The sequence below is a fragment of the Notothenia coriiceps genome, unplaced genomic scaffold (assembly GCF_000735185.1).
Source record: "Notothenia coriiceps isolate Sejong01 unplaced genomic scaffold, NC01 NC01_scaffold00002654, whole genome shotgun sequence".
NCBI classification, from domain to species: domain Eukaryota; kingdom Metazoa; phylum Chordata; class Actinopteri; order Perciformes; family Nototheniidae; genus Notothenia; species Notothenia coriiceps.
This window is the reverse complement of record NW_011335355.1, coordinates 19,035-45,576: the sequence shown is the minus strand read 5'-3', so window position 1 is coordinate 45,576 and position 26,542 is coordinate 19,035. Positions and strand designations below refer to the sequence as shown.

At 40.0% G+C, this 26,542-nt stretch overlaps 2 protein-coding genes and 2 long non-coding RNA genes across 4 annotated transcripts in view; 1 reads left to right on the top strand and 3 right to left on the bottom strand.

The window, feature by feature from the left end:
* The window catches only part of LOC104940787 (uncharacterized), an 18,374-nt gene extending 15,649 nt beyond the window's left edge, over window positions 1-2,725 (bottom strand). The window contains exon 1 of the long non-coding RNA XR_797823.1: window positions 2,713-2,725. This is a non-coding gene — a long non-coding RNA (uncharacterized lncRNA). The remainder of the gene's footprint in view (window positions 1-2,712) is intronic.
* Window positions 1-26,542, bottom strand: part of LOC104940793 (uncharacterized) — a 100,599-nt gene that overhangs the window by 55,151 nt on the left and 18,906 nt on the right. The gene's annotated exons all lie outside the window — the stretch shown is intronic.
* Window positions 14,629-26,412, top strand: ezh2 (enhancer of zeste 2 polycomb repressive complex 2 subunit). The gene is made up of 18 exons (XM_010765764.1): window positions 14,629-14,764; window positions 14,977-15,105; window positions 15,228-15,347; window positions 15,861-15,981; window positions 16,345-16,560; window positions 17,087-17,192; window positions 17,414-17,577; window positions 17,794-17,891; window positions 18,293-18,608; window positions 20,408-20,574; window positions 20,743-20,878; window positions 21,230-21,355; window positions 21,493-21,671; window positions 22,084-22,179; window positions 22,319-22,400; window positions 22,479-22,559; window positions 22,642-22,726; window positions 23,349-26,412. Exons 1-18 carry the CDS (start codon window positions 14,648-14,650, stop codon window positions 23,407-23,409), a joined length of 2,400 nt encoding a protein of 799 aa, XP_010764066.1. The 5' UTR covers window positions 14,629-14,647; the 3' UTR covers window positions 23,410-26,412.
* LOC104940788 (uncharacterized) lies at window positions 18,339-20,802 on the bottom strand. The gene is made up of 3 exons (XR_797824.1): window positions 20,666-20,802; window positions 20,420-20,564; window positions 18,339-18,414 (listed from the first exon to the last, which is right to left on the bottom strand). It is a non-coding gene; the product is annotated as an uncharacterized lncRNA (long non-coding RNA).

Genomic DNA, 26,542 nt, shown 5'->3' with positions numbered 1-26,542 from the left:
TAACAATAAGAAAAGTTTTTATTTTTTTTACTTTTTTATTTATGAGAATTACGCATACGCCTAAGCCTTAAATATTTGTTTGTTTGAGTCATCGCGAATATTACGTAAGTTTGCATTTATTTCTTGTGGCTTTCATTTATTGAAAAGAACTGACTTTCAATAAAACCTAAATCTACATGCATTGATGTGTCAATTCTTTATATAGACCCTTCCTACCAATTATTTTCAAGCTCAATAATAAAACACATAATATTTGACACAAGGGAACCCTGACACACACAGACAGGAACCATCACTGCGCGGCATCGGTTCCAACTTCTACAACTACGGCACTAAACTTCCATAAAAGAACATTTTTTTTCCACTACATGCAGACCATGAAGTTCTGCTGCAAGGGGGGACCAGGAGTACATCAACGGGGACTGAGGCCACGGCGTTGAGGTCTTCAGGGGGATGACCTGCCAGAGGGAACTATCCAGAAGCCGCGCCACCGTGCACTCACGAGAATCAGGAGAGAAATTTACACCAAGTCAAACCTTCAGAGGCGTTGGTTCATTCCACGTTTTGTGTACTAAACCTTTTGTCTACTAGAGTACTGAGGATAATGTGAATCCAGACCTCCCGGGTGCTCTCAAAGAGCCACGGACGCATGATGGTCAACTGGTTGGTTCGCTGGTCCTCCCACTCTGATTCAAAACTTAGTGCGATCGTATGATTTTCATGACGGTTGGTGTTGAACATGCTCTGGAATAGGAAAGACATTCAAATAACTGAATTGAAGAGAAAAAGTGTAAGCGCCACCGTGGCTGAACGAGTGGGAGATGGGCCATAATTTCATGCAACCATTCTCACAGTAAAAACAGTGACTTCATCCTCCATGGCTCTACTTGGATATTGAACCTAGTTGAGCTATATTGCTGAAGTCCCTGAAAATGTGCAGTGTGTGAAGGTGGGAGTGTGTGTGGACGAACCTTGACCTCGTCCGGCTCGTTCGGAAGCGCTTGAGACTGCCGCAGACTCAGTGTACTGCTGCTCACTCTTCTCTTTCCAGCATAGCCCGGGCTTTCTCGAGCGCTTACCCTGTCACACCATCTTTGCCTGCAGTGCGAGTGCAAGGAAGATTCAGTTTCTGTTTTTTCACACATCCGCTTACAGAAACTTGAAAATGCTTGTCTTATGTAAAATATGCACCATCCCAGCACCATTAAGGAAAAGCACATACACTTTATTACACTTAATTTAACCGATAGGTCAATATCCATAAGAATCCAGGACCCATTTTCTACTTTTGGGGAAATTAAGGGAAACATCATTTAGACTAAATAGACCACCGTGAACACATTTCTGACAGTAGTAACCCCCCTAGGTCCCAAATATCTGAAATGTGACATATGACACATGGGCTTTAATGGATAAAAATAAACCCTTATTTTACATAACTTAATTAATGAGGGTGATTTTTGGTTCAATTAGTTTGAACATTCTTGAATTGTAGAATCAAAAGATTATATTAACTAAATATAATTGAATCAGCTAAATTTAACTGAGCAGATCATAATAATATTTCTAATTGTGCATATATGTAACTTTGGGTTTACTGTGAACGTTTTTTAGGGCTAAAGTCCCGATGTGACACCAGTGTCACAGCGATGTTTGTCTCATTTGTTTCAAGAAATGTTTCCACAATAGGTTGAATGTAATAAAGGACATGTTATGTAAGCATTTTAAATTCTTAAATGGCTTGAATTTTACCTTTAGCAACAACAACAAAAAGCATTTAAAATGTAGCTAGTTCTGTCACATGTGTTAGTCTGGCACATGGACATCTTGGACATGTTGTTATGGGAACAAAAATCACATGTCCTGGACCAGGACCCACCAGACTGTTCAGTGTGTGTCACTTAGGGACTTCAAGAGATCAAATAAAGGCTAAAGCTGTATAAGGAACTTTCCAGAACGTTTAAAGTTCATGTGACACCCGTGTCACGTTGGGTCCTTATGGGTTAAAACGGAATTAGCAACTGTCAGCAATAAAATTAAAATACAAATAAATTGCACTATACTGTCTTGTGTCCCTGTCGCTATCTTTTTGATATGTAATATGTATGTTTTTAATTTTACGATGTTTATTTAACTGGCATGTCCTGTATAGTGAGCCTCTATGTTGTATGGATTTTATAAACTGTTAATATTTCTTCAATAAACTAATTCATATTTAGTTGTAATACCCTTGTTCTGTATTGTTAGGCTCTTTGTTGCATGTTTTAATAGTTGTATTAACTTTTCCAGTTTCCTAAGTATTATCATGTGTTTTAAGGGTGACTGAAACATCTGTACAGGGATTACTTGTCGCAAAAAAGCCTATTATAGCAATTATTATTGATGTGCATTGTTTCAGTCTTATAGATCTGGTATATATTGTGGGGCTAACATGAGGATACCAACATCATGACACTGCTTTTGATTAACTCCAGTTCCACCAGCCTCATGTCTGCTACACAGCCATAGATATTTATCCAGTTTTACAACAAGCACAATATTCCTGAAACGTATCAATGGAAGCCAGATTTTCCCCTAGTTGTTAATACGACACAACACCAAATCAGAGCTAATTTAGATGAACAAATAAAATACTCCTATTGTTTTAAATGTTATAAAAAAGGGGATAGAGACGTTATTCCAAGAGAAAAAATAAACTGTATATAAGAGTACTGAGGATGATGTGAACACATATATGTTATTTAGCTAAAGAAAACCGAAAAATCCGTTCAATTAAAAGTTGGCTGAATCTTTTAAATTTTGTTCATATTGTGTGTTTAGTTTAGTTTATTTGTTTATAGTGTCTTGGACAGTCCCCATTGATCAACTGTCACAAAAAAAAGTAAATGGAGCAGTTTAACCAACATTGCTAATTTCCAGCTGTTGTCCTCGGCCATTAGATTAGACTTAATCTCTTACAAATTACGTTTTCCATAAATGTGAGGCATTTCTAGACTGTTTTACTACTTCAGAGACTGTACTTCCATTGAATTTCCTTTTGAAAGTGAAAGAAAACTGGGCTGTGATTCAGATATGTGGAAATTCCCTCAAAATTAAAATAAAAGCAGCTTGCACTCAGTTCTTCTTCATGGGGCAACAAATACAGGTGACAGGGTTTTTCCTAGCCCTTCTTAGCGTTCAAATTACAAAAGCCACCTGTCTAGGTGTAGCAACAAGATCTATTGAGATCAAGCTCTTTCATTTAGTGTCATGGAGACATGCTGGTAAGAGATGTGTCAGATTGTAATAGATATGGCAAACTGAACTGGCAGAACACATTGTACCAAACCAACCAAAATTATGTCTATCTAGTCTACCCTCACTGATATAAAACGTGTGGACCGAATAGAACCACATCCCAGAATAACCTAGCAGCCCCATAAACAAATGCCTCAAAATCAGGATATTTTCTTGTAACGGATTATGAAACTAGGAAATTCTCATTTTTGCTGAAATAGAATTTGAATAAGGACCTTCACTTGTGACAGGAGTACTTTTAGACTTCATATTTCTACTTAAGTAGCATTTTCTAATAATGTACCCATCTTGAAGTATAAAATAAATTAAATGTATATAACCTAATATGACCAAATCCACATTTGTATCAAGGAGTTTTACCAAACTGTACAAGAAAAAAAACATAATATTTTGATACTATAGTATTTTTACATTGTATCATTTTTGACTTGTGATGCAGTAGGCTACTTTTGGACAATAACATGTTTTACTTTTACTGAATCAGGACTTCTACTTGCGAGTGGAGTATTTCTATAGACTTTAATATTTCTACTTTTACCTTTGTAGCCTTTTGAATTCATGACTTGTGATGAGGAGGATGTTTGCCTATGTTTCTACTTTTACTTAAGTAGGATTTTGAAATAGATTGTTTTGTCTGTCCCTATGTATTTGGAGACGATGGTGTTTCTAAGTTTACTTTAGCAGCATTTAGAGTCAGGACTTTTACTTCTGATGGAAATTCGTCAGTCTATGGTATTTCTACACCATAGTTAAACAAGTTATCGAAGTACTTCCATCACTACCAATAAGGCCTGTAGATAAACACAGGCTAATTTATGGATCAGAGAGCACCCAATGTGTGAAAATCCCTCAAATGACAGATCCAAGTCCGATATTAATATATAAAGTATTAATCACTTTTTTTTATAAATATATAAATGGCACCCTAGTTTCAAAATGACCCTTCAAACAGATCGATGCTCTCCCTCATTACCTGAATATACATGACACGTGTCTAGAAGACAGTTAATGGTTACACACAAATAAGCATTTGTATAAGAAAAGCATCAACCAGAGCTAGCAACAAATAACACATTCAAGCTTACGATAAATACCCGGTGTCAAGTTTTAAGTCCCTGCTGTTTACTTGGAAAATAAACAGTTTAATCCTAATCTCATATTGAAGATACAGTTTACTCTTTAAAACCAGGTTATTTAAAAGGGGAATATATTTTGACGGGGATACCAAATGTGGCACCGGCGAGGTAGCTAACAGTTAGTTAACAAAGATTGAGACCTCCAACAAAGCATCGAGAGCAGACCATCGCAACAAAGGCGCTGTAAATAAGAGACGGCAACACTGACAGCTCCTCTTACCTGCACAGGAGGTTCAGTCCTCATTCAACAGAGTGATTCTGGATATAAGTGACGGGGGAAAGTCGTCTTTTGTCTTGGGTATTAGCTGCCTGTTTTCCGGCTAGCTGTTAGCTCGGCAGCTAACTAGCAGTTAGCTCAGAGAGGAAGGAGCGAAACACTTTGCCGGCTTTACGGCTTTAGAGTCGGCAAACAGAATAAAAGCAGACGTTACAGTACTCTAAACCAGGCCTCATAAAAGGCACAGTGTTTGTAGATATATATAACACCATTTCATCTCACCCTCACTCTACACAATTTGTCCAATTTCAATGTTTCCGCCTCGGCACAGCGACGGTTCAAACGGCTCCCCGTCTTGCATTCACCGCCCACTACGGCTGCAGCACATTTAAGAGGCGCCAAACAAGCGGGCCAATCACAGCAGCCGATGTTGGGGCTTCGCAGTATGGAAGCACGTGTTTGGTCGGGTTGGTATCACGGTGCTAGCAAATCAGACTTCAAAGCTGCACCGGGCCAAGCGGGGACATGTGGACAGGTTTTCTTTGTTCTCGATTGTGTCAACGGAATAAAACTAAAAACGGGTTTGACAGAATTATTAAACACCAGACTTCATATTTAGTTCTCTTGCAATGGTGGTGTCAGTTGTCATGCGCATGTTGTTCCAATAGGAAAACAAGTCAAATGCATTGGTGGCTGTGTTTAGTTTACAGACACGTGAAGGTACAGTGTCTCATTTATTGTGTTAAATGTAACAAAACCCTGACACCTCATTCTGCTGAAAGCTCCAGTAAGAGCAGCAGCAAATGTATCAGCTGTTCATCTCGTGCCGGGCAGCCCCGATTTAATATTTAATGATAAAAAGCATCAGTTTGTACAGAAAAATACACAAAAGCTGAATAACAGGCCAGTTTCCTCAATGCATGATATTCTGCGGACACATCAAGCAAGGGAAAGGGTCGCCAAGTTTACTGAGCTAAACTCAGCTCCTTCTAAACAGCCATTGGCTGACAGCCCGACAAAAGCCCCTCCTCCACTTAACAGCCATTGGCTTACAGAACTCTGTGTCTCCATCATGGTCTCCATGCATGGCAATTGGAAGAACAATGTTTTGTGTAAAAAATTAACGACAAATAAATGTAGTAGAGTAAAAGTGCAATATTTCCCTTTGAAATCTGATGGAGTAGAGTTGCAATCCTGAAGATCAACTTCAGCTCCTATATCAGTTCTATAATAAAGTGTGTACCCAAAATAAACACAAATATTTCTACACAGAAACTACATTCTTTGACATCACAAGAGGATATTATGTGTTCTTTTATAATCAGGCTTTACATCTAGAACCCTTGCTTCAACATTTACGATTTTCCAGAAGATTGACAAATTAAAAGTAGCATTATTCTACAAAAATTACATCCACATTTTATCTTGTTACATTCCACCAGTGGTATTAATATAGTTTCATATTATGTTTCTTTAATGTTTTTATATTACATAACATTAAGTAGACCAATAAAAACCCAGTGAAGAAAACAGAGATCCATTGAAACAGGCGAGTGAGGTGTAAACAGAGTCTCAGTAGAACATTTAGAGAAATCTTTCCTTATTTTTATTTATCACACATTTAGAAAATGAACCACACTATACAAATGTCAACCGTCAGTAATGAAACAGGCCTCCTGCATGAACCCGACCGACCTCAAACCAAAAACACCTTCAGCAGGTGAAGAAGCGTCATGGTGGCCGACACTCACCACTCCTCCTCCGGTTCAGTTGCACACTTTCAATTACAGGACCGGCGTCAGCGTCGTCGTACGGGAAACTGCCCAGTGACTCGACTTTTATTTTTACTTTTTAATCTTTTTCGTGGTCACTGTGGTGCAGGTAGGCAGTAGCATGCAGAAACCTTTGGATGCGGCTCTCCTCTGATTGGCTAATTCATTATATTTGCGCTATGTAAAGAAGGGAGCAGGTTTTTTTTGTTTTTTCCTCTTAGAGTCGGTGTTGTTATTTACAATATGACAAGAAGGAAGTGTGTGTGTCTGAGTCCTACGCATGGGACGGGACAGGCGAGAGTGTAGACGGGGTTTCCCGCCCTCAACAGGAGGGGTTCAGGAAAAAGTCCTCAAACTCCTCCCCCCTCGGGTTGGATGTTTGTTGTCGGCAACACACTTACAACATGGCTGCCGGTCAGAGGGATCCTCACTTTATTACTCAGACATAACAGGAAGATAACAAATAAAATTGAGGAGAGCCGGGAAGGGGGGGGGGGCGTTCAGGTCAGGTAGCTGTACGTGTCCTTCTCTCCGTCCACTCTCTCCAGGTACTCCTTTTCGATCAGGATGTCGATGCATTTCTTGATGACTGGGACTCTGGGTTTGAATCGAGACGACAGCTGATTCAGGACTTCAGCCAGAAGCTGCTGGTGCTTCAGGACCTTCCTCATCTTCATGATCCGCACTATGGCCGCCTGGAAAACACACATTCGTTATTGCAAAGAAAAATCAGGATTGCTCTGTTGTTCTTCTTTAAGAAATGTTACAATTATATGCATTTAAAACACTATGCACAAAGCACATTGAATCCTGCTTTCGGTTATATGAGGCTTTACATTTGTACTTCTTTTACTACAGGGTTCCTGCAGGTTTCACCAACTCAAATTTAAGNCTGTTGAGGACAATACCAGACCGGCATATGGTTAAGTTCATCATGGAGACGCTTACTAACCGCAGCTTTGTCCTCCAGACCAGCAATCGCTAACGCAGCAGGCTTGCTGCGTTAGCGATTGCTGGTCTGGAGGACAAAGCTGCGGTTAGTAAGCGTCTCCATGATGAACTTAACCATATGCCGGTCTGGTATTGTCCTCAACAGCTTCAGGTGGAGTCCACGTGCCAGACGGTGTCATATGCGGTAGTCAGGTCCAGGTACACTACCCCAGCTTTCTCATTGTCCTGGAAGCTGTCTTCGATGTCCTGAGAGAGTAGCGTTACATGGTCTACTGTTGACCTTCCACGTCGAAAACCAGCTTGTAATTGTTTTAATGTGACTGTTGAAACTCAGGTCAGAGTCCATGACTACACCTAGATTTCTGGCTTTATCTGTTGTTTTGAACATTGCAGACTGAAGCTCAGCGCTAACTTTTATACGTTCTGCCTTGGCTCCAAAAACCATTTCCTCAGTTTTAACTTTGTTTAATTGGATAAAGTTCAAACACATCCAGTCATTGATTTGTTCAATGCACTTACTCAGTGTTTGAATTGGAGCATAGTCTCCTGGTGAAATTGTCATGTAAATGTGTGTGTCATCTGCATAGCTATGGTAACTTATTTTGTAGTTCTTCATTATCTGAGCCAGTGGTAGCATATAGATGTTGTGGTTGTGAAAAGACTCTTTAGAATGTGTGAGGAATGCGATGGCCCTACCTTCACTTTCTTTGGAGCTCACAGATTTTTCTGGAAGAACTGCAGATCATTTTTGGATCATAATCCATCTTTATGCCATTTACCAACATTTACAACTGGTGGTAAAATTCCCTTTTAATGACATATTAACATTTATAACTGCAAACGTGTTGGTTTATTAGATAAGCCTACATATAAGTGTATTATCATGAAACTCGGCTGTCACAGGGACAGACAGGAGAACATCCTGCCAGCAGCAATAACTCTGTCCAACACTGCTCCAGAGTTTCTCTTCTGTTAACTGGACTTATAACTTCACTGTACATTTTACATTTATATTTCATTTAATATGCCGTTTTGCACAATACATGTAAATAATAGCCTACTTTTATATTGCGTTGGCTGTAATTTAGCCTTTTAATAATGTTTTATTTGTCAGATAGTTTACATATTTTTTCTTTATGGTCAACTTTTATACTTTTACTCTTTTAGTTCTGTTTTATCTTCTATTTTGAGATATTTATATTGTATAATTGTTGAATGTTTACTATTTATTTCTAATGATGTGCAATACTTGTTTTACATGCACCTGCAACGAAAACATTTCCCAATTTGGGAATAATAAAGTATATCTTGTCTTTATCTCATCTTAAAGGATAAATACGATATTTTCCACGCAACCCAGAGGTAATATCATTTAAAAAAATGTAATTGCTGTATAAAAACATGAACAAATAATGTTCAAACCATTAGCGAAAAAATTTAGTTACAATGTAACAATGCTTACTATTGACTTATTTGCAGAAAGTAGTTAATAACTGTAACAGTTGGTTTTCTACTGTACTCTAGAGGGCGCCACTTATGAACATGGATCTAAACTCTGCCGAATTGAGCCATTACTGCAACTCTGTTGTGTTTGTATGTCAAGTCAAATACTGTTAAAAAGGTCACATCCGTTAAATGCTTTCAAAACAAAGTATAGTGAGTCTTTTGATATTATAGAGATTTTATTTGGAAAGGAGATACCTGTGACATCCGGTGCTTCTCATGTGAGTTTGATACACCTAACTACTGTCTTTCAGCATCATCCAAACATTAGCTTGTTGAGTAGCTTTTAGCTATCCACACTCTTCATAAAATAGAGCTTCTGGCCAAGTAAACCTATGAGTCGTAAAAGGAACCACAATTTCGCTGAAACGAGCCTGTCTCCTGAGCTGCACGGAGCCTTCATGGAGCCTCCCGGGTCCGCGAGCCGAGCCGACGCAGATTTCTTGGAGCTGGAGCCCGACGAGGAGCTGCTGTGCTCGGTCAGCGACATCACCGAACACCTCGGGAGAAACATCACCGTGGTGCTGGAGACCGCGCTGTCCGAGATCCGCAAGATGGTCAGCATCAGGATACGAGTGCTAAAAATGGAGCTGCGGGAGAAAAGTGAAGAAATTCAAGTGCTAAAGGCCAGACTAGATACAGTCGATAGGGATGGTAGGGACACTTTCCCCGGTCCAACCACCATGGAGTCTGCAGAGGCTGGCTTCAAGAAGCATGACTGCAGCAACAAACACAGCGGTTCCGACCCCAGGAGAGCCAAAGCCCTCCTGCCCGGGGTGAAGAAGGAGAATATAGATGCTATCTGCGACTATCTCATGAAAGACAAGAACTCGAGGGGGTGTGCCGACATGGACGGAGACCAGAGCAGCCAAGCCAGCAGCGACAGGGAGGCTCGCCAAGATCCGATCCCGCACTCCCTCCACCTGTGGCCGGACAGCGGCATGGCTGGCTCCGGGCCCGGGACCGGAGACCCAGAGTCCGCCGCGGACGACCTGTTCAGTATGCTCCCCTCTGGCAGCAAACGGATGTATGACTACGAATGGATAGCACCGATGGAATACTCTGAAGACATAAAAGGTAAACACACAGGTGTGCGTGGAGGCATAGAGCTGTTATTAGACACCTGAGGTAGGCAACTACTGAGGATATGCAATAGAGCTAAGGTAGATCATTTCAGCCAGCTAATACAAGCTGAAAGGAATCAAAATACCAGTGACCCTATCAAATATATAATGGTGGATAAGATGTAGTGGAGTAAAAGTCTAAATTAGCATCATGTGAACCACTCAAGTACTGTACAATTACTTCCATATATTAAGTACAGTACTTAGTTACTTTACACCACTGAAATACAGATACCTGTCTTCAATGCTGAAACTATAGTTAAAATTCAATCATGAGTATGAATACATTTCGAAGAAGGGTTGGTCTATATTCATAAACACTGTTTATGAGGCAATGCACTTTAGTCAACCATCTATTTAGTTATACCGTTTAGATTTTTGTACTCCCACGGTACAGATACATCTATGACCGAAACCGAATATTATTATTAATATCATTTCACAAACTAACTTTAAAAATAACCTCATTATATTTGTGTGTGTCTTTCACAACATATACCAAAGCAAATTCCTCGTATGTGTAACCCTACTTGGTAATAAAACCCATTCGGATTCCCGTAATCTGTTTTTGCACACCTAGAGATTTGGATAGCAAAGATCGATGTTTTAATAATCCATAGCTATGACCTAAAGTTTTATACAAAAATCAAGTAGGCTAACTGTATTCAGCTGGCGTTACATTTGAAAAACGAGTAATCTGATTACAGTTACTTTCATAAACCTGAAGTGAATACGTTTTGGAATACTTATTGGAATTATTGGTGGAAAGATTTCCTCACAAAATGTAATATTCATTACCGGCAGAACTGTGTGCACACTGCACAGCGTGCAGCATGTTTGTGAGCAAGAGAGAGATGCAGCGTGTCTTGGAGGCCCCGCCCCCGCACGCAGATGAGAGAGAGAGATCTCTTTTAAAATATATTGAAAGTTAGAAACGGAGATGGTTAGATAAAATGGGCAAGATAACGTTTATGTAGCATTTATTTATTGTCGAAATGATGACATTTCATAACGGGATCAAATCAAAGTGAATGGCCTGCTGCTGCTGAATGCATGGGGCAAGTGACTGAAAAAAGTTATTACATCGTTTCAGATAGTAATGATAATCCATTCTATTTAGGGGCGCCTTTCAAAGCACCCAAGGACACCTTACAATTCATAACATATTCCAAGGAAAGGTTTTAAGACAGTGCAAAGAATGCAGTCCGGGTGATGTTTTTTATGTGGGGTGCAGATGAGAGACTGTCCAGAATGACACCAAGATGTTGTGTTTGAGTTCTTGATAAGCCATTAAAACAGTAAAATAAGTGTCTCCTGTTCAACAAAACATACCCATCTGTTATGGAAAAATAAAGTATTCTAAAAGTAATCTGAATATGTTACTTTTTTAGGACACGTAACTGTAACTGTATTCTGATTACTTTCAGAGCATGTATTCAGTCAACAACTTCAAAATTCTGGGCTATATAAAAATCGCTGGCCCGCAATAGTGTCTATTGGATACATTTTGGCCCTTGGACAAATGTAGTTGGTGATCCCTGCTATAGGTCTTATATAACAGGCTGTTTAGTGCATTTGAGTGCCCAGTGGTTATACCAATTTGCTTCCATTAGCGTTACTGTAGAAAAATGCCAACAAGGCTCTGGAGGACATTTGTGGGGCTACTCGGTTCATGCGTCTANGGCCTTATGTAGATTGGAAGTTACTTCGCATAACTATGTTTAACTATGGTGTAAAATCCCAATGACTGACGAATTTCCATCGGTAAAGCCTGACTATGAAGCTGCTAAAGTAACTTAGAAAACACCATCGTCTCCAAATTACATAGGACAGACAAACAATCTATTTCAATCCGTCTTAAGTAAAAGTAGAAACATAGCAACATCCTCCCTCATCACATAGTCAATGAATTCAAAAAGGCTACAAAGGTAAAAGTGAAATCTTAAAGTCTATAGGAAATACTCACTCCGCAAGTACGAAGTCCTGATTCAGTTAAAAGTAAAACATGTATATTGTCCCAAAAGTAGCCCTAGCATCACAGTCAAAAATGATACAATGTAAAAAATACCAATAGTATCAAAAATATATGTTTTTTCTTGTACGTTTGTAAAACTCCTTGATACAAATGTGATTTTGGTCATATTAGGTTATATCATTATTTTTTTTATTTTTTGTATCAAGATGGGTAACGATTATTAAAAATGCTACTAAAGTAAACATATGAAGTCTAAAAGTACTCCTTGTCACAAGTGAAGGTCCTTATTTTAATTCCTATTCAGCAAAATGAGAATTCCTTATTTCATAATCCGGTTACAAGAAAAATATCCTGATTTTGGCCATTTGTTTATGGGGGCTGCTAGGTATCTGGGATTGTTCTCTTCGGTCCACACGTTTGTATTCAGTGAGGGTAAGACTAGACATAGACAGTAATTTGTTGGTTGGTAGCAAATGTGTTCGTCCAGTTCAGTTTGCCATATCTATTACAATCTGACATCAATCTCTTACCAGCATGTTCATGACACTAAATGAAAGAGCTTGATCTCAATAGATCTTGTTGGCTCACACCTAGACAGGTCGCTTTGTAATTGAACGCAGAAGGCTAGAGGAAAACCTGTCACCTGTATTGTGCCCCATGAAGAAGAACTGGTGCAAGCTGCTTTTATTTTAATTTGAGGGATTTCCACATTATCTGAATCACAGCCCAGTTTTCTTTCAATTTTACAAAAGGAAATTCATGGACAGTACGAGTCTCTGAGTAGTAAAACAGTCATAGAAAGCCTCACATTTCATGGAAAACGTAATTTGTAAGGATAAGTCTAACTTAATGGCCGAGGACAACAGCTGGAAATTATAATGTTGGTTAAACTGCTCTCCATTTTACTTTTTTTTGTGAAGTCCTGATCAATTGGGGATTTCCAAGGGACACTATAAACAAATAAACTAACTAAACACACAATAGAACAAAAATTTAAAAGATTCAGCCAACTTTTCTAATGAACGGTTTTCGGTTTTCTTTGCTAAATAACTATATGTGTCCAATCATCCTCAGTACTCTTATATACCGTTATATTTTCTCTTGAATAACGTCTCTATCCCCTTTTTTATTAACATTTAAAACTAGGAGTATTTATTTGTTCATCTAATAGCTCTTGATTTCGGTGTTGTTGTCGTATTTAACAACTAGGGAAATGCTGGCTTCCACTTGATAAGTTCAGGATATTGTGCTTGTGTAAACTGGATAAATATCTATGGCTGTGTAGCGACGGGCTGTGGACTGGAGTAATCAAAAGCAGTGTCATGATGTTCGGTTATCCTCATGGTGTTAGCCCACAAATAGTATACCGATCTATAAGGACTGAACACAAAATGCACATCAATAATAAATTGCTATAATAGGCTTTTTTGCGATAAGGTAATCCCGTACAGATGTTATCAGTCACCTTAAAATCATGTATAGATACTTAGAAACTGGAAAACTTAATAAACAACTATTAAAAACAGCAACAGAGGCCTAACAATACAGAACAGGTATTACACTAAATCTGAATTAGTTTATTGAAGGAAAATTAACAGTTTATTAATAATCCATACAACATAGAGGCTCACTATACGGACATGCAGTTAAATAAACATCGATAATTAAAAACATACATATTACATATCAAAAAGATAGGACAGGGACACAGACGGTATAGTGCATTTATTGTATTTTATTTTATTGCTGACATGTTGCAATTCCGTTTTAACCCATAAGGACCACGGGTTCACTGACTTTAAACGTTCTGGAAAGTTCCTTATACAGCTTTAGCCTTTTTTGATCTCTGAATCTCCTAAGTGACACACACGAACGAGTCTTGGATGGGTCCTGGTCCAGGACATGTATTTTGTTCCATAAAACATGTCCAAGATGTCCATGTGCCAGACCTAAACATTGTGACAGAAAACTAGCTACATTTTAAATGGGCTTTTTGTTGTTGTTGCTAAGGTAAAATTCAAGCATTTAAGAATTTAAAATGCTCGTACATAACATGTCCTTTATTACATTCACCTATTGTGGACACATTTCTTGAAACAAATGAGACAAACATCGCTGTGCCTGTTTCACAGCGGGACTTTAGCCCTAAAAAACGTCACAGTAAACCCAAAGATTACATTAGACAATTAGGAAATATTATTATGATCTGCTCAGTTAAATTTAGCTGATTCAATTATATTTAGTTAATATAATCTTTTGATTCTACAATTCAAGAATGTTCAAACTAATTGAACCAAAAATCACCCTCATTAATTAAGTTATGTATAAATAAGGGTTATTTTACCATTAAAGCCCAATGTGACATATGTCACATTTCAGATATTTGACCCTAGGGGGGGTTACTTGTCAGAAATGTGTTCAAGGTGGTCTATTTAGTCTAAATGATGTTCCCCTTAATTTCCCCAAAAGTAGAAATGGGTCTGGATTCTTATGGGTTAATTGACCTATGGCTTAAATAAGTTGTAAATAAAGTGTATGTGGCTTTTCCTTAATGGTTGCTGGGATGGTGTTCCATATTTGTACATAAGACAAGCATTTTCATGTTTCTTGTAAAAGCGATGTGTGAAAAACAGAAACTTGAATCTTCCTTGCACTCGCACTGCAGGTCAAAGATGGTGCTGACAGGGAAGCGCTCGGAGAAAGGCCCGGCATGCTGGAAGAGAAGAGTGAAGTCAGAGTACATGAGGCTGCGGCAGCTCAAGCGCTTCCGACGAGCCGACGAGGTCAAGGTTCGTCCACACACACTCCCACCTTCACACACTGCACATTTTCAGGGACTTCAGCAATATAGTCAACTAGTTCAATATCCAATGTAGAGCCATGGAGATGAAGTCACTGTTTTTACTGTGAAATGTTGCATGAAATGATGGCATATGTTAGCAGGTGGCTGACACTTTTTCTCTTCAATTCAGTTAATTTGAATGTCTTTTACCTATTCCAGAGCATGTTCAACACCAACCGTCAGAAAATCATAGATCGCACTAAAGTTTTGAATCAGGAGTGGGAGACCAGGCGAATCCAACCAGTGCACATCATGACGTCCGTTGGCTCTTTGAGAGGCACCCGGGAGGTCTGTGGATTCACATAATCCTCAGTACTCTAGTAGACAAAAGGTTTATCCACAAACGGTGGAATGAACCTAACGCCTCTGAAGGTTTGAGGTGTAAATCTTCTCTCTGATTCTCTGTGCAGTGCACGGTGGACAGCGGCTTCTCGGAGTTCCCTCGGCAGGTCATCCCCCTGAAGACCCTCAACGCCGTGGCCTCAGTCCCCGTGATGTACTCCTGGTCCCCCCTGCAGCAGAACTTCATGGTCTGCATGTAGTGGAAAATGTTCTTTATGGAAGTTTTGTGCCTAGTTGTAGAAGTGAAACATGACCGCAGTGATTGGTCAGCTGTCTGTGTGTGTCAGGGTTCCCTTGGTCAAATATTATGTGTTTTATTATTGAGCTTGAAAATAATTGGTAGGAAGGCTATATAAAGATTGACACCATCAAGGCATGTAGATTTAGGTTTTATTGAAAAGTCAGTTTTTTCAAATAAATGAAGCAAAGAAATAAGAATGAATATTACGTAATATTCTGCGATGACTCAAACACAACAAATATTAAAGCTTAAGGCCTATATATTCTCATAAAATAAAAAAGTAAAAAAAATGAAAAACTTTTCTAATTTGCTTTTCTATAGTGCATTAAATAAAAGATGATACTAGAATAAATGAAAAGATAACCCATTACCTGACTCATTTCATTTTGGGTCACTCTTCACTTGTTCCTGGTCAAAGTATGTGAATCCCTGGTGTGTGTGACATGTTTGTTTTCTTCAGGTAGAGGATGAGACGGTGCTCCATAACATCCCCTACATGGGAGACGAGATCCTGGACCAGGACGGGACTTTCATAGAAGAACTCATCAAGAACTACGACGGCAAAGTCCACGGAGACAGAGGTGAGGGCAAGGGGGCGTGAACAATGCATGCTGCTGCACTAAATGTTACTGTGGGAACATTTTATTGACGGTTTAAGGAACAAAATAGCTTTTTAACACACACAGAAGTAGACATCCAGCTTAGAACAAGCAGTTGGACAAAGTTAACGATTTAGCTTTAAATATATACACAAAGGCTTCTGGAAGTAAAAGATTGAAGATATTTAAAGCTGACAACTAAACTCTGCTTTCTAAATCTATAAGAGCATGTGAAAAATCTGTTAACCTCAAAATGCCTGCGGTGCAAATAGTAGTAGTTTGACTTTTCCCTATGACATCCAAACGCATACTTCCCTGCTGAAAATACATTGTTGTGTTTGGCAGAGTGCGGCTTCATCAACGATGAGATATTCGTGGAGTTGGTCAGCGCTCTCTCGCAGTACAGTGACAACGAGGACGATGAGGAGGAGGAGCAGCAGGACTTCAAGGTGGAGAAGGTGGAGAAGGTAGAGAAGGTGGAGAAGGTGGAGAAGGTGGAGCTGTGTGACAGCAAGGAACATTCAGAGGACCCGCGCAAAGACGGACTCATCAACAATGACAGTAAGTCCCTCACTGAGGGGCTATCGCAACTGCAATATGATTCACTTTTTGTAGGGATTAATCCATTTTTGATTAATAATTCTCATTATCAATGTTACATGAAATTGATTATGCTGTGATTTAATTTTTCCCCCAAACAAATCTGTTTTGCAAGGTCTATAGAATACAATTAGTAGGCAATTAATATCTGTGCAGCTCTACTATACTTTTTTAGCCTTTAAAAATGTAAATAAATTCTGTCGCACTTTTAATTAACATTTAAGAAAGAGACGGACCTAAATCTAATTGAAGTCCTGCAACAGGGAAATGTATGGATATAACTTAATAAAGGAATGTAAACATGCTTATTTACTGACAACAGATGTATTGCTTCACGGTTAAGAAATAAAATGACGTGCTGTTTTTTTAACTCTTACAATGTTTTATTTCTCCTTAAACGCCTTTTTTATAGTGAAACAACTCGTTTGGTAAGTGACATTTAGGGTTTTGTGAGTTTTGTTCCCTGATGGAAATGTTACGTCTCCAGGCCGAAGCAGTAGTGACGGCAGCAAGAAGTTTCCCTCTGACAAGATCTTTGAAGCCATCTCCTCCATGTTCCCTGACAAAGGCTCCACTGAGGAGCTCAAAGAGAAGTGAGTGGCTTTGTCTGTCTGAGTCAGCATTATGTGTAAATTAATCTATTAAAAAAAAAAAAAAATGAAGTAGCAAATGGTAGGTTTAAATTGCAGTTATTTAACCACAGTGTACACATCATTTGCAACATAACATCCAGTGTGAATATACAACGATTCCTCTTTGGAAGAATGTTTCTCAGTCAGCTTGCAGCTTTGATTTCTGTGTGTGTGTGCGTCAGGTACAAGGAGCTGACGGAGCAACAGCTGCCCGGAGCGTTGCCTCCTGAGTGCACGCCTAACATCGACGGTCCCAACGCTCGCTCTGTGCAGCGCGAGCAGAGTCTTCACTCCTTCCACACGCTGTTCTGCAGACGCTGCTTCAAATACGACTGCTTCCTCCACCGTCAGTACACGCACGCGCACACGCACACACACACACACACACACACACACACACACACACACACACACACACACTCTCCTCTGAAATAACATGGAGCGATTGAGCCATTTGAATGACAATGACTTTAAATATAAGGTATAATGATGCATTGATACAATAACCTGGATTGTTTTAAGCCAAATTATTATCTATTCCGTTTTTTTCTATGTCCTTTAGCTTTCCATGCAACTCCAAACACGTATAAGCGCAAGAACCTGGAGAACCTGGTGGATAGTAAGCCCTGCGTCATGGACTGCTACATGTACCTGGTACAGGTGAGTCGCTCTTAGCACATCTCTTAGGCAAAATCCCTTTTTCAAACCATGCTAAAATATCAGAGGTACTTCATTCCAACCATGTGTAACTCTTTCAATAACATAATATAAAACTACTTTATTAATTACCTTTTTTCACTTATTTATAGAAATATTATACTATACTTTATTACTTTTTAGAACATACTATAATTTCACTTTTTACTATCTTCATCCATCTTTGTAATATGGTGAGGTATGTAACTGCATTCATAGTAAGAGTCTTATCCCAGAACAAAATAACATGGATTTATTTGGGAATATTTCAAACGCTTTCTTAACCTCGCTCTGAACTGAATACATTTGATATTTGAAACTAAAGTATTACCTGATGAAATATTATGTCTGCTGTGATCTCTCAGGATGGGTTGGTGAGGGAGTACCCGGCCGGAGTGGTTTCAGATCAGGTCAAGACGCCCTCCAAACGCTCCGTGGGTCGTCGCCGCGGACGACTGCCAAACGGCCGGCCCAGCACCCCCTCCGTCTTCTCGGAAACCAAAGACACAGACAGCGACCGGGAGGGCAGCAAGGAAGACGAGCGAGACAACGAACAGGACAACGAACAGGACAACGAACAGGACAACGATCATGACAACGAGCAGGAAATGGAGCAAGAGAACGGGGGAGAAAATGATAAAGACGACGATGACAAGAAGGATGAAAACACCAGCAGCTCAGGTACTCACTCGTAACATTAAGCTGTCATTAAAGAGCAACTTCCAGGTTAAAGACACCTGTGAATAAATGTGTAGGAAAATGATGAATACACTAGATTTTCAAAAAAATATACAGTGACATCTGGCGTCGTTTTTGTAAGAAATTTTCACTTCCGCATAAAAAAGCCTCGGCACGTGACTTAACATGGGGCAGACAAGGGGGAGAGCGGCCGGTGTAACGTATTAATAAACATGGATCCCAATGCTAGTTTAGGCTGGTATTTGTGCAACCTGCACAAACACAATACTGCACCATGATTACAAATGGTGAAATACAATGTAAAACTACCGAAAAATAACAGCTCCTTAAAACACCACCGCTCAACTCAACTACTAGCGTTAGTGCGCTGCATGTCAATAAGTTCCAGTGTATATTTCCCCTTGTCGATGCAGGGGACCACTTCCTTTGCTCTGGTTGATACGTCCCCCTCTATTGCAACAGTGAAGGGGTCTCTGGCAAAGCCCATCACCTCTGTGGGCAGAGCAAGTCCATCCAATCGACCGGCAAAGTTCTCTTTCAACCTCGCAATGAAATCTGTCATCACATCCTTGATTTGTGCCGGAGATGTGATGTGTTTGGGGAGCGTCGGAAAATGCAGTATCCGACCCTTGCTCAAGTCGGTCGCGAAAAGGTCCAGCTTGACTTGGATCTGCTCCACAAGATAAATGACCGTTTTGTCTCTGTTTACGCTTCAGAGTTGAGAGAGACATGTTTTAGAGTTGCTATCATATGACCACCGTTACTAGCACCACGAGATGCACTTTCTAAAAACGTGCTGCGTTGTGGTTTGGTGGTTTGTATGCAACGCGGAGTGTTGCGTTCATGGTCTGTACTAGTGTAGGAATTTGGCTACGGGAGGCTGGGCCACTCGGGAGTTGGTTCTGGGCCGCATCTGGCCCGCGGGCCGCCAGTTGAATAGGCCTGGGTTAGAGTTTGCGTGGAGGATCGCACGTTTTCCCGTGAAGTTAGTATTTTATAAATCGCAAACATTGCGTAGAAACTGGCGTACGCCTTTTTTTTTTTACCGTATATCGCTTTATAAATGAGGCACCAGGTCCTAACTGATACATATCCGTTTATACCGCAATGCCACCTTCGGGCGTTTTCGACGGTGGCGTTAAAAAGTTCAGCTAACACTAAATATTTCCCTTTTCGGCCCACATCCTTCACGACAAGCGTGAACGGAGTGCCATGCCGTTACAAACGCACTTAGAGTTTTGTAAAAAGACGTTGTAAAGACATGGATAAAAAACCTAAAAGATGAATGCATTCGTTGGAAGGGGTGCACTTAGGATGCGTGCCGCAATATTTTAACCTCCGGGGTCCATTGTTTTTCGCTCGAAAAAATTTTTTCCGTAACTTTAGAGGAAAAAAAATTAAAAGTGTTTATCTTAATTCCAAAGTTGTTTAGACTTTGACACAATATTTCTTAGAAAATCTCGAAGAACCTTTAGGTCAGGTCCTAAACTACTCAGATCTTACCGAACCAAAAAANGATGCACTTTCAAAAAACGTGCTGCGTTGTGGTTTGGTGGTTTGTATGCAACGCGGAGTGTTGCGTTCATGGTCTGTACTAGTGTAGGAATTTGGCTACGGGAGGCTGGGCCACTCGGGAGTTGGTTCTGGGCCGCATCTGGCCCGCGGGCCGCCAGTTGAATAGGCCTGACGTAGTCCCTGGTTTAGTTTCTTAGTGTCTTGGAAGGTTCTTTGTGCCCCATGGACGTGGATAAGCTCTTTTTGCTTCTCGTGTGTGTGTGTAGAGGGTAACTCACGGTGTCAGACTCCAGTGAAGATGAAGCTGAGTGTGGAGGCTGAAGCTGTGGACTGGAGTGGAGCAGAAGCTTCTCTCTTTAGGGTTCTCATCGGGACTTACTACGACAACTTCTGCGCCATTGCACGGCTCATCGGCACGAAGACCTGCAGACAGGTGAGCCCCCGCTGACGTCTAGTTTACCATTTACTCACAGCCAGGGGGAAATGATCAGAAAGAAAATACTTTTGTCACCTGACAAACTGACCTCGTTTTATCTTTGAACTTGAGTTTGTAGGGGAAAGTTCCTGATGAACTTGTGTTCTCCTTCCTTTGTTCCTGCAGGTTTATGAGTTCAGGGTCAAGGAATCGAGCATCATTGCACGCGCTCCTGCTGAAGACGAGGACACGCCCCCGCGGAAGAAGAAGAGGAAACACAGACTTTGGGCCACTCACTGCAGGAAGATCCAGCTGAAGAAAGGTCAGAGGTCACTGCAGCACATTACGAAAGGAAAATGGGAAGAGTTTCCATCTAGAAAAGAACCCAAACATGTTATTAACTATTGGTTCTTTCACAGGTTTGGATTAAAAGTGTGAATAACATAAACATAATACTAACGTATATAGAATCAATAGTATCCAGTTGTATCAGATTCAATAAGAATATCTCATTCTGAAATGAATGACACATTTCTAAATGTATACAGTACATGTGAAATGATTTTAAGAAGATCACTGTGAAAGAAATGGATAAATGAGTGTGTTAAGCCTAGATGAATCTCTGATGTTGATGTGTTGTAGTACAATATTTGACCTCTGCATCTCTCTACAGATGGCTCATCCAATCACGTGTATAACTACCAGCCATGTGACCACCCGCGGCAGCCCTGCGACTCCTCCTGTCCCTGCGTCACCGCTCAAAACTTCTGCGAGAAGTTCTGCCAGTGCAGCTCTGAGTGTAAACAAACACACACACACACACACACACACACACACACACACACACACACACACACACACACACACACACACTCTCATTCCTCAACTATATCCCTGCAGAAAGGTAATGGTAAGCTTTGCTCATTACGTATGCAGGTCAGAACCGTTTCCCAGGCTGTCGGTGCAAAGCTCAGTGCAACACCAAGCAGTGCCCCTGCTACCTGGCGGTGAGAGAGTGTGACCCCGACCTGTGCCTGACGTGCGGCGCTGCAGATCACTGGGACAGCAAGAACGTGTCCTGCAAGAACTGCTCCATCCAGAGAGGCGCCAAGAAGGTCTTTATTTATTCACTGCACACCTTTATTAGCACTTGAAAATGGGATGATCTGAGTTCAGTAGCAAAATATCCTAAATGTACTCTGCAGTTGAAAAGTTTGGAAACAGATAATGTTTATCTTTCTTTCCTTTTTTTTATAAAAATTATTTTAACCAAGATAAAAAACGAATTCCAACAAATGTATTTTTTGTCTCCAGATTTTTCCAAAAAGACCCCGTTTCAATGTTGTATTAAACCTTCCTAGAAAATAAAAACCTTTGCATAGACTTTCTACGACCTAAAAGCTCTTACCACCTGTTGTAGATGTAGAGTAGACGTTTCAGACATCGGACTGAAGCTGTTATGATAGGAAATAATAAACCTTTTAAAAACCAGTTTTTTGTATTTTGTGATGTTCCTCTGTCTCTCAGCATCTGCTGCTGGCCCCCTCAGATGTGGCCGGGTGGGGCATCTTCATCAAAGAGCCGGTCCAGAAGAACGAGTTCATCTCCGAATACTGTGGAGAGGTAGGACAAATGTCTGTGTGTACAAAAGTATTTCTGCTGCAATGCCATGCACACCTTTTTGAAAGAAAACATCCACTTTTTTGTATACCTCTTGGATCTGCGAGAAGTATTTAAATGTTGTGGGAAAATGTATTTGCAGATTATCTCTCAGGACGAAGCAGACCGCAGAGGCAAGGTCTACGATAAATACATGTGCAGCTTCCTCTTCAACCTCAACAACGGTAAACACACTTACAGATTGAGAAACTGACCGTGTGCCTCAAACGCAGATGCCCAATACTGTTTTCTTTTCTCTGCAGACTTTGTTGTTGATGCCACAAGGAAAGGCAACAAGATACGCTTTGCCAACCATTCTGTCAACCCCAACTGCTATGCAAAAGGTGAGAAGAGCTGCCACTACAAATGAAAGCATGCATTATAAACTCAGGTGGAGCTGCGCTAACGTGTGTGTGTCCTCTGCAGTGATGATGGTGAACGGGGATCACAGGATTGGAATCTTTGCTAAGAGAGCCATCCAGACTGGAGAGGAACTTTTCTTTGACTACAGGTCAGTAACACCTAGTCTGATTGTCTTTTTTATTAAGATTATTAAAAGCTCCTAATAATATTTCAGTGTCTAGCCCCTTCTGAGTCAGTGTTAATTAAACACAGGCCATATCAATAACATATTTTATAGCATGAATGTACGGATACAATTTAAGATCTGCTAAATAATCTCAATTAATAATTTCCTCAATGAAATACCAAAAAGAGACAGCGACAAAGTTTGTCATAAAAAAATCGTGTTTTGTCTAAAGATATCCAGTTTTTAAATAAATTAAAAGGAAGCCAGAAAAATAATTCTAATGTAGGTGATGTTGCAAATATCTCATTTGAGAAACGACAGAAACTAATATCAAATGAGTTGCTGATGAAATCTTGTTTAGAGATGTTAGCCTCTGCTTGTATCCTACCACATTTTGTCCAAAGAATACAAATATTGAAACTCAAATATCTCTTTTTAAGCGGACCCTTCCTGCACCACTTTATTTCCAATGATTTCAATAAAAAAAGTTTTCAAACCTGAGCAACTGTTGGGTCAGAGCTACCCCGTTGCTCCTGATAATCTGAGTGAACAGACCCGCTCAGACGTCCTGATCTAACGTTTTGTGTGTGTGTCTGTGTGGCAGGTACAGCCAGGCGGACGCTCTGAAGTACGTCGGAATCGAGCGGGAGCTAGAGATGGCCTAACGGAAGCTCTACCTCCCGAGGATCGCCAACACAAAGGCCTTACACTCAAACACAACACCCCTTCCATTCAGGAAACCAGGACGACATGCAAAATGCTAGAGAGCTTCAGGCAAACTGGGAATATTTGAAGCAGAATTTTTATGCAGTCTTTTTTGCCACAAAAAAGGCTTTTCATATATTTTTTGCTTCTTGTGATTTTTCAACAAATCTTCCTCTTCTGTGGAGACCGGCTTTATGAATCTTCCCTGAGCTGAAGCTCGTCTACGAACTGACTCATTTTGTCGTTTTTTGTAATCTGAACTGTAAATGTTCTACAGTGCGAAACCCTATCCCGCCTGTTTGAAACGGGTTCATTAGTTTTAGCTTCAGGGACCAAAAACATCCACCAGCCGCTTTCACTCCATGGCCTGGACTCGTTTTGCGATTTTAGTTTCAGTGTTTTTATACGGTATGAACTACCGGATCACTGTCTGTAAATCAGGAGGCCTTTGCTAAGTCTCACCAGATCAATACAGATTTCTAGGGCTGCACAGACATGTTTTCATTGTGATAACATCTAAATCACTCGATGCCGACGTACTTCAGAGCGTCCGCCTGGCTGTATCAAAGTCATGCCAAACATTGACTGGCTCTCCGTTGTATATTAACTGAATATACAGGAGCTTTGACAGTTGGTTGGACAAAATATTACATTTCAAACATTTATCAATAATGGAAACATGTACTTTTTGCAGCCCTAGGTTTAGTTAGTGGACAATTGTTGACTTGTGTTTATATTTAGTAAGAACAGTTTGGTATGAGACGTGATGAAGAGTATATCTTCTACTGATTTCTTTGTTTGGTTTTTAATATTTGAAACGGCTGATGCAAAAACTGGATAAAAAGCTGATGGAGAATAAGTGCTGGATATATACGAAAGTATATATCCAGCACTAATTCTTAAATTAGTTTTAGCGGCATCTTTTATAATTGAAATGCCTCCAGTTTGATCATTCGATGTTTCTGTTAAACACCAGCCAATGTGACCTTGTCTCAGATATCTTTCTGAGGGTGGGTTGATTTTCAACAGCTTGAAAGTGGGCTCCAGGTTTCTGTTACCGACTCTGCTTTGTGATGCTACATTCAGGTGCTAACGTGAAAACACAAAACCAATACTACTTGACCACGAAACTCAACCCACCAGAGAAACACTTTGAACCTTTCTGTCTGTACTTTAAGCTTCATGTCGTGTGCATGTGCTGCTCTCCTCTGAGCCGCGCTGCTTTTTTCTTTCTTTCTTTCTTTCAAACTCAACCAAAACACACGAATACTGATGAAGGTTTTTATTCATTGTTTATGTCATCTCTCATTATTGAAGTTTCCCAGCAGCACCGTGCTCTACTCAAGAACTCGGTCCAGTTTGTTTTCTACATCTCTGCTCCTCGTTTGGTTCGATTCAGGTTGTTTTCAGTCCACAGACTTCACAGTCGTGAGCTAGATCTGTCTGTAGAACATGTAGAATGAAACATTCCTGACGGCTTTTTATACATTCAGCAGCGTACTGAACATTGAGGTTGTCATCCCGCTAAAAAGCAGTGTTTCCTGGCAGCAAAATAAATAATTGTCATCATGGCTTAATATTATTCTTTGTTTTTAAGATCTGTTAGTATCTGCAAGCAACCAATGGACCAAAACTAAAATAAGTTACATTTCTAATAATGTAAGACGGTAAATCTCCACATTTAATAAGGTCGGTAAGATTTTGTATTTAAGCAAACAACTAAAGGCTAGTAATCATTAGTAAAGTTGATGCCAGTTAATTTTCTGTTAATTATTTCTTCTAACAAACACAATAATGATGAGATCTTGAGTTTCGAGTAGAGCACAGTGACGGGAAACTTCTCACTTGTTTAAAGTGTTTGTAGATGTTTGACCCTGCGCTGTGCCTTGAGTCCTAAACTCACCAGTCTACAGTCATATCAATCAGCCAGTCTGATGAGTTACTTTCTGCATGATGAAGAGAAAACCGGACCTCTGACTGTAATGCCTCCATGTGATGTCCAATCACTATAAATATATTTTCTCTTGTAAAATAAGCCTTTTTACCAACGTGCAAACAATCACACTTTGACTGTCTTTTTTCTGATGTGAATACTGGTGCTTAAAAGAGAACCAGACTGCCCGGCGTCTGGCCCACGTGAAGCGAAACCAGCCTCCTCTTCCTCTCTTTCCTACTTTACACCTGTAGTTCATAACAATCTTTAAGGAGACAGACAGAGGGACGTCTCGTGGTGCTCTCGTGTCTGTAGGTGACTATCAGGGCTCTGAAACCTGGTGCTCTTTGGCTTCCAAACAGTCAAATCCGGGGATTGTTCCAGGTGGAGATTTTCCACACATTTTTTTTCACATTATTGTGCGTTAAAATTGTGAATACGATGTTCTGACTACAACCATGTGACCCGAAAGTGTGAATATTTCAAATGGAAATGTTCAGGAACCCTTAAGTCTTTTTTTTATAACATCACAAACCATTTCCTGGTGATCCCAGTGTTACTACTTTCCTCACAAAGTGGATGCATTTAATTGGGCTGTGAGAGCATTTAAAGACCATATTAACTAAGATTATCCCAAAACAAAACCCACAGCAGCTGCTTTCAACCAGAGGAATCAGTTTTATTACAAACCAGCCACTTTTAAACATGTTGTACATGTTTAAAAGTGGCTGGTTTGTGTGAGACTGAACACACAACGTTTCTACATGTGTCTGAAAGTGTTAATGTTGGCCAAAGGCTGGTTAAATGCCTCCATAATATTCTTAAAATGGTCAAAACAAGTGTTATCCAGCCCTCGTTATGGTCAAATCTGCAGGTTATTTAACACCATTAGCCTGGGTTAACTTTTCTCTTTTCTTCTTATTGTCAAACCAGGACCACTTTTTTCCTCCGATGACACAGGTGCTGAATTTGTAATGTTTACAGGGATTTTGTTGTTCAAAGTGATGCAGATTAAAATATTATAAATGTTTGTTTTGTGTCTGTTTTTGAATTTACACTAACAACCTCTTTTAACAGGACTGAGTAGAAACTGCTCTGGAAAAAGTTCTAGTATACTATGTCATGAAAATATAATTTTGTATTTATAATTGAGGAAATAA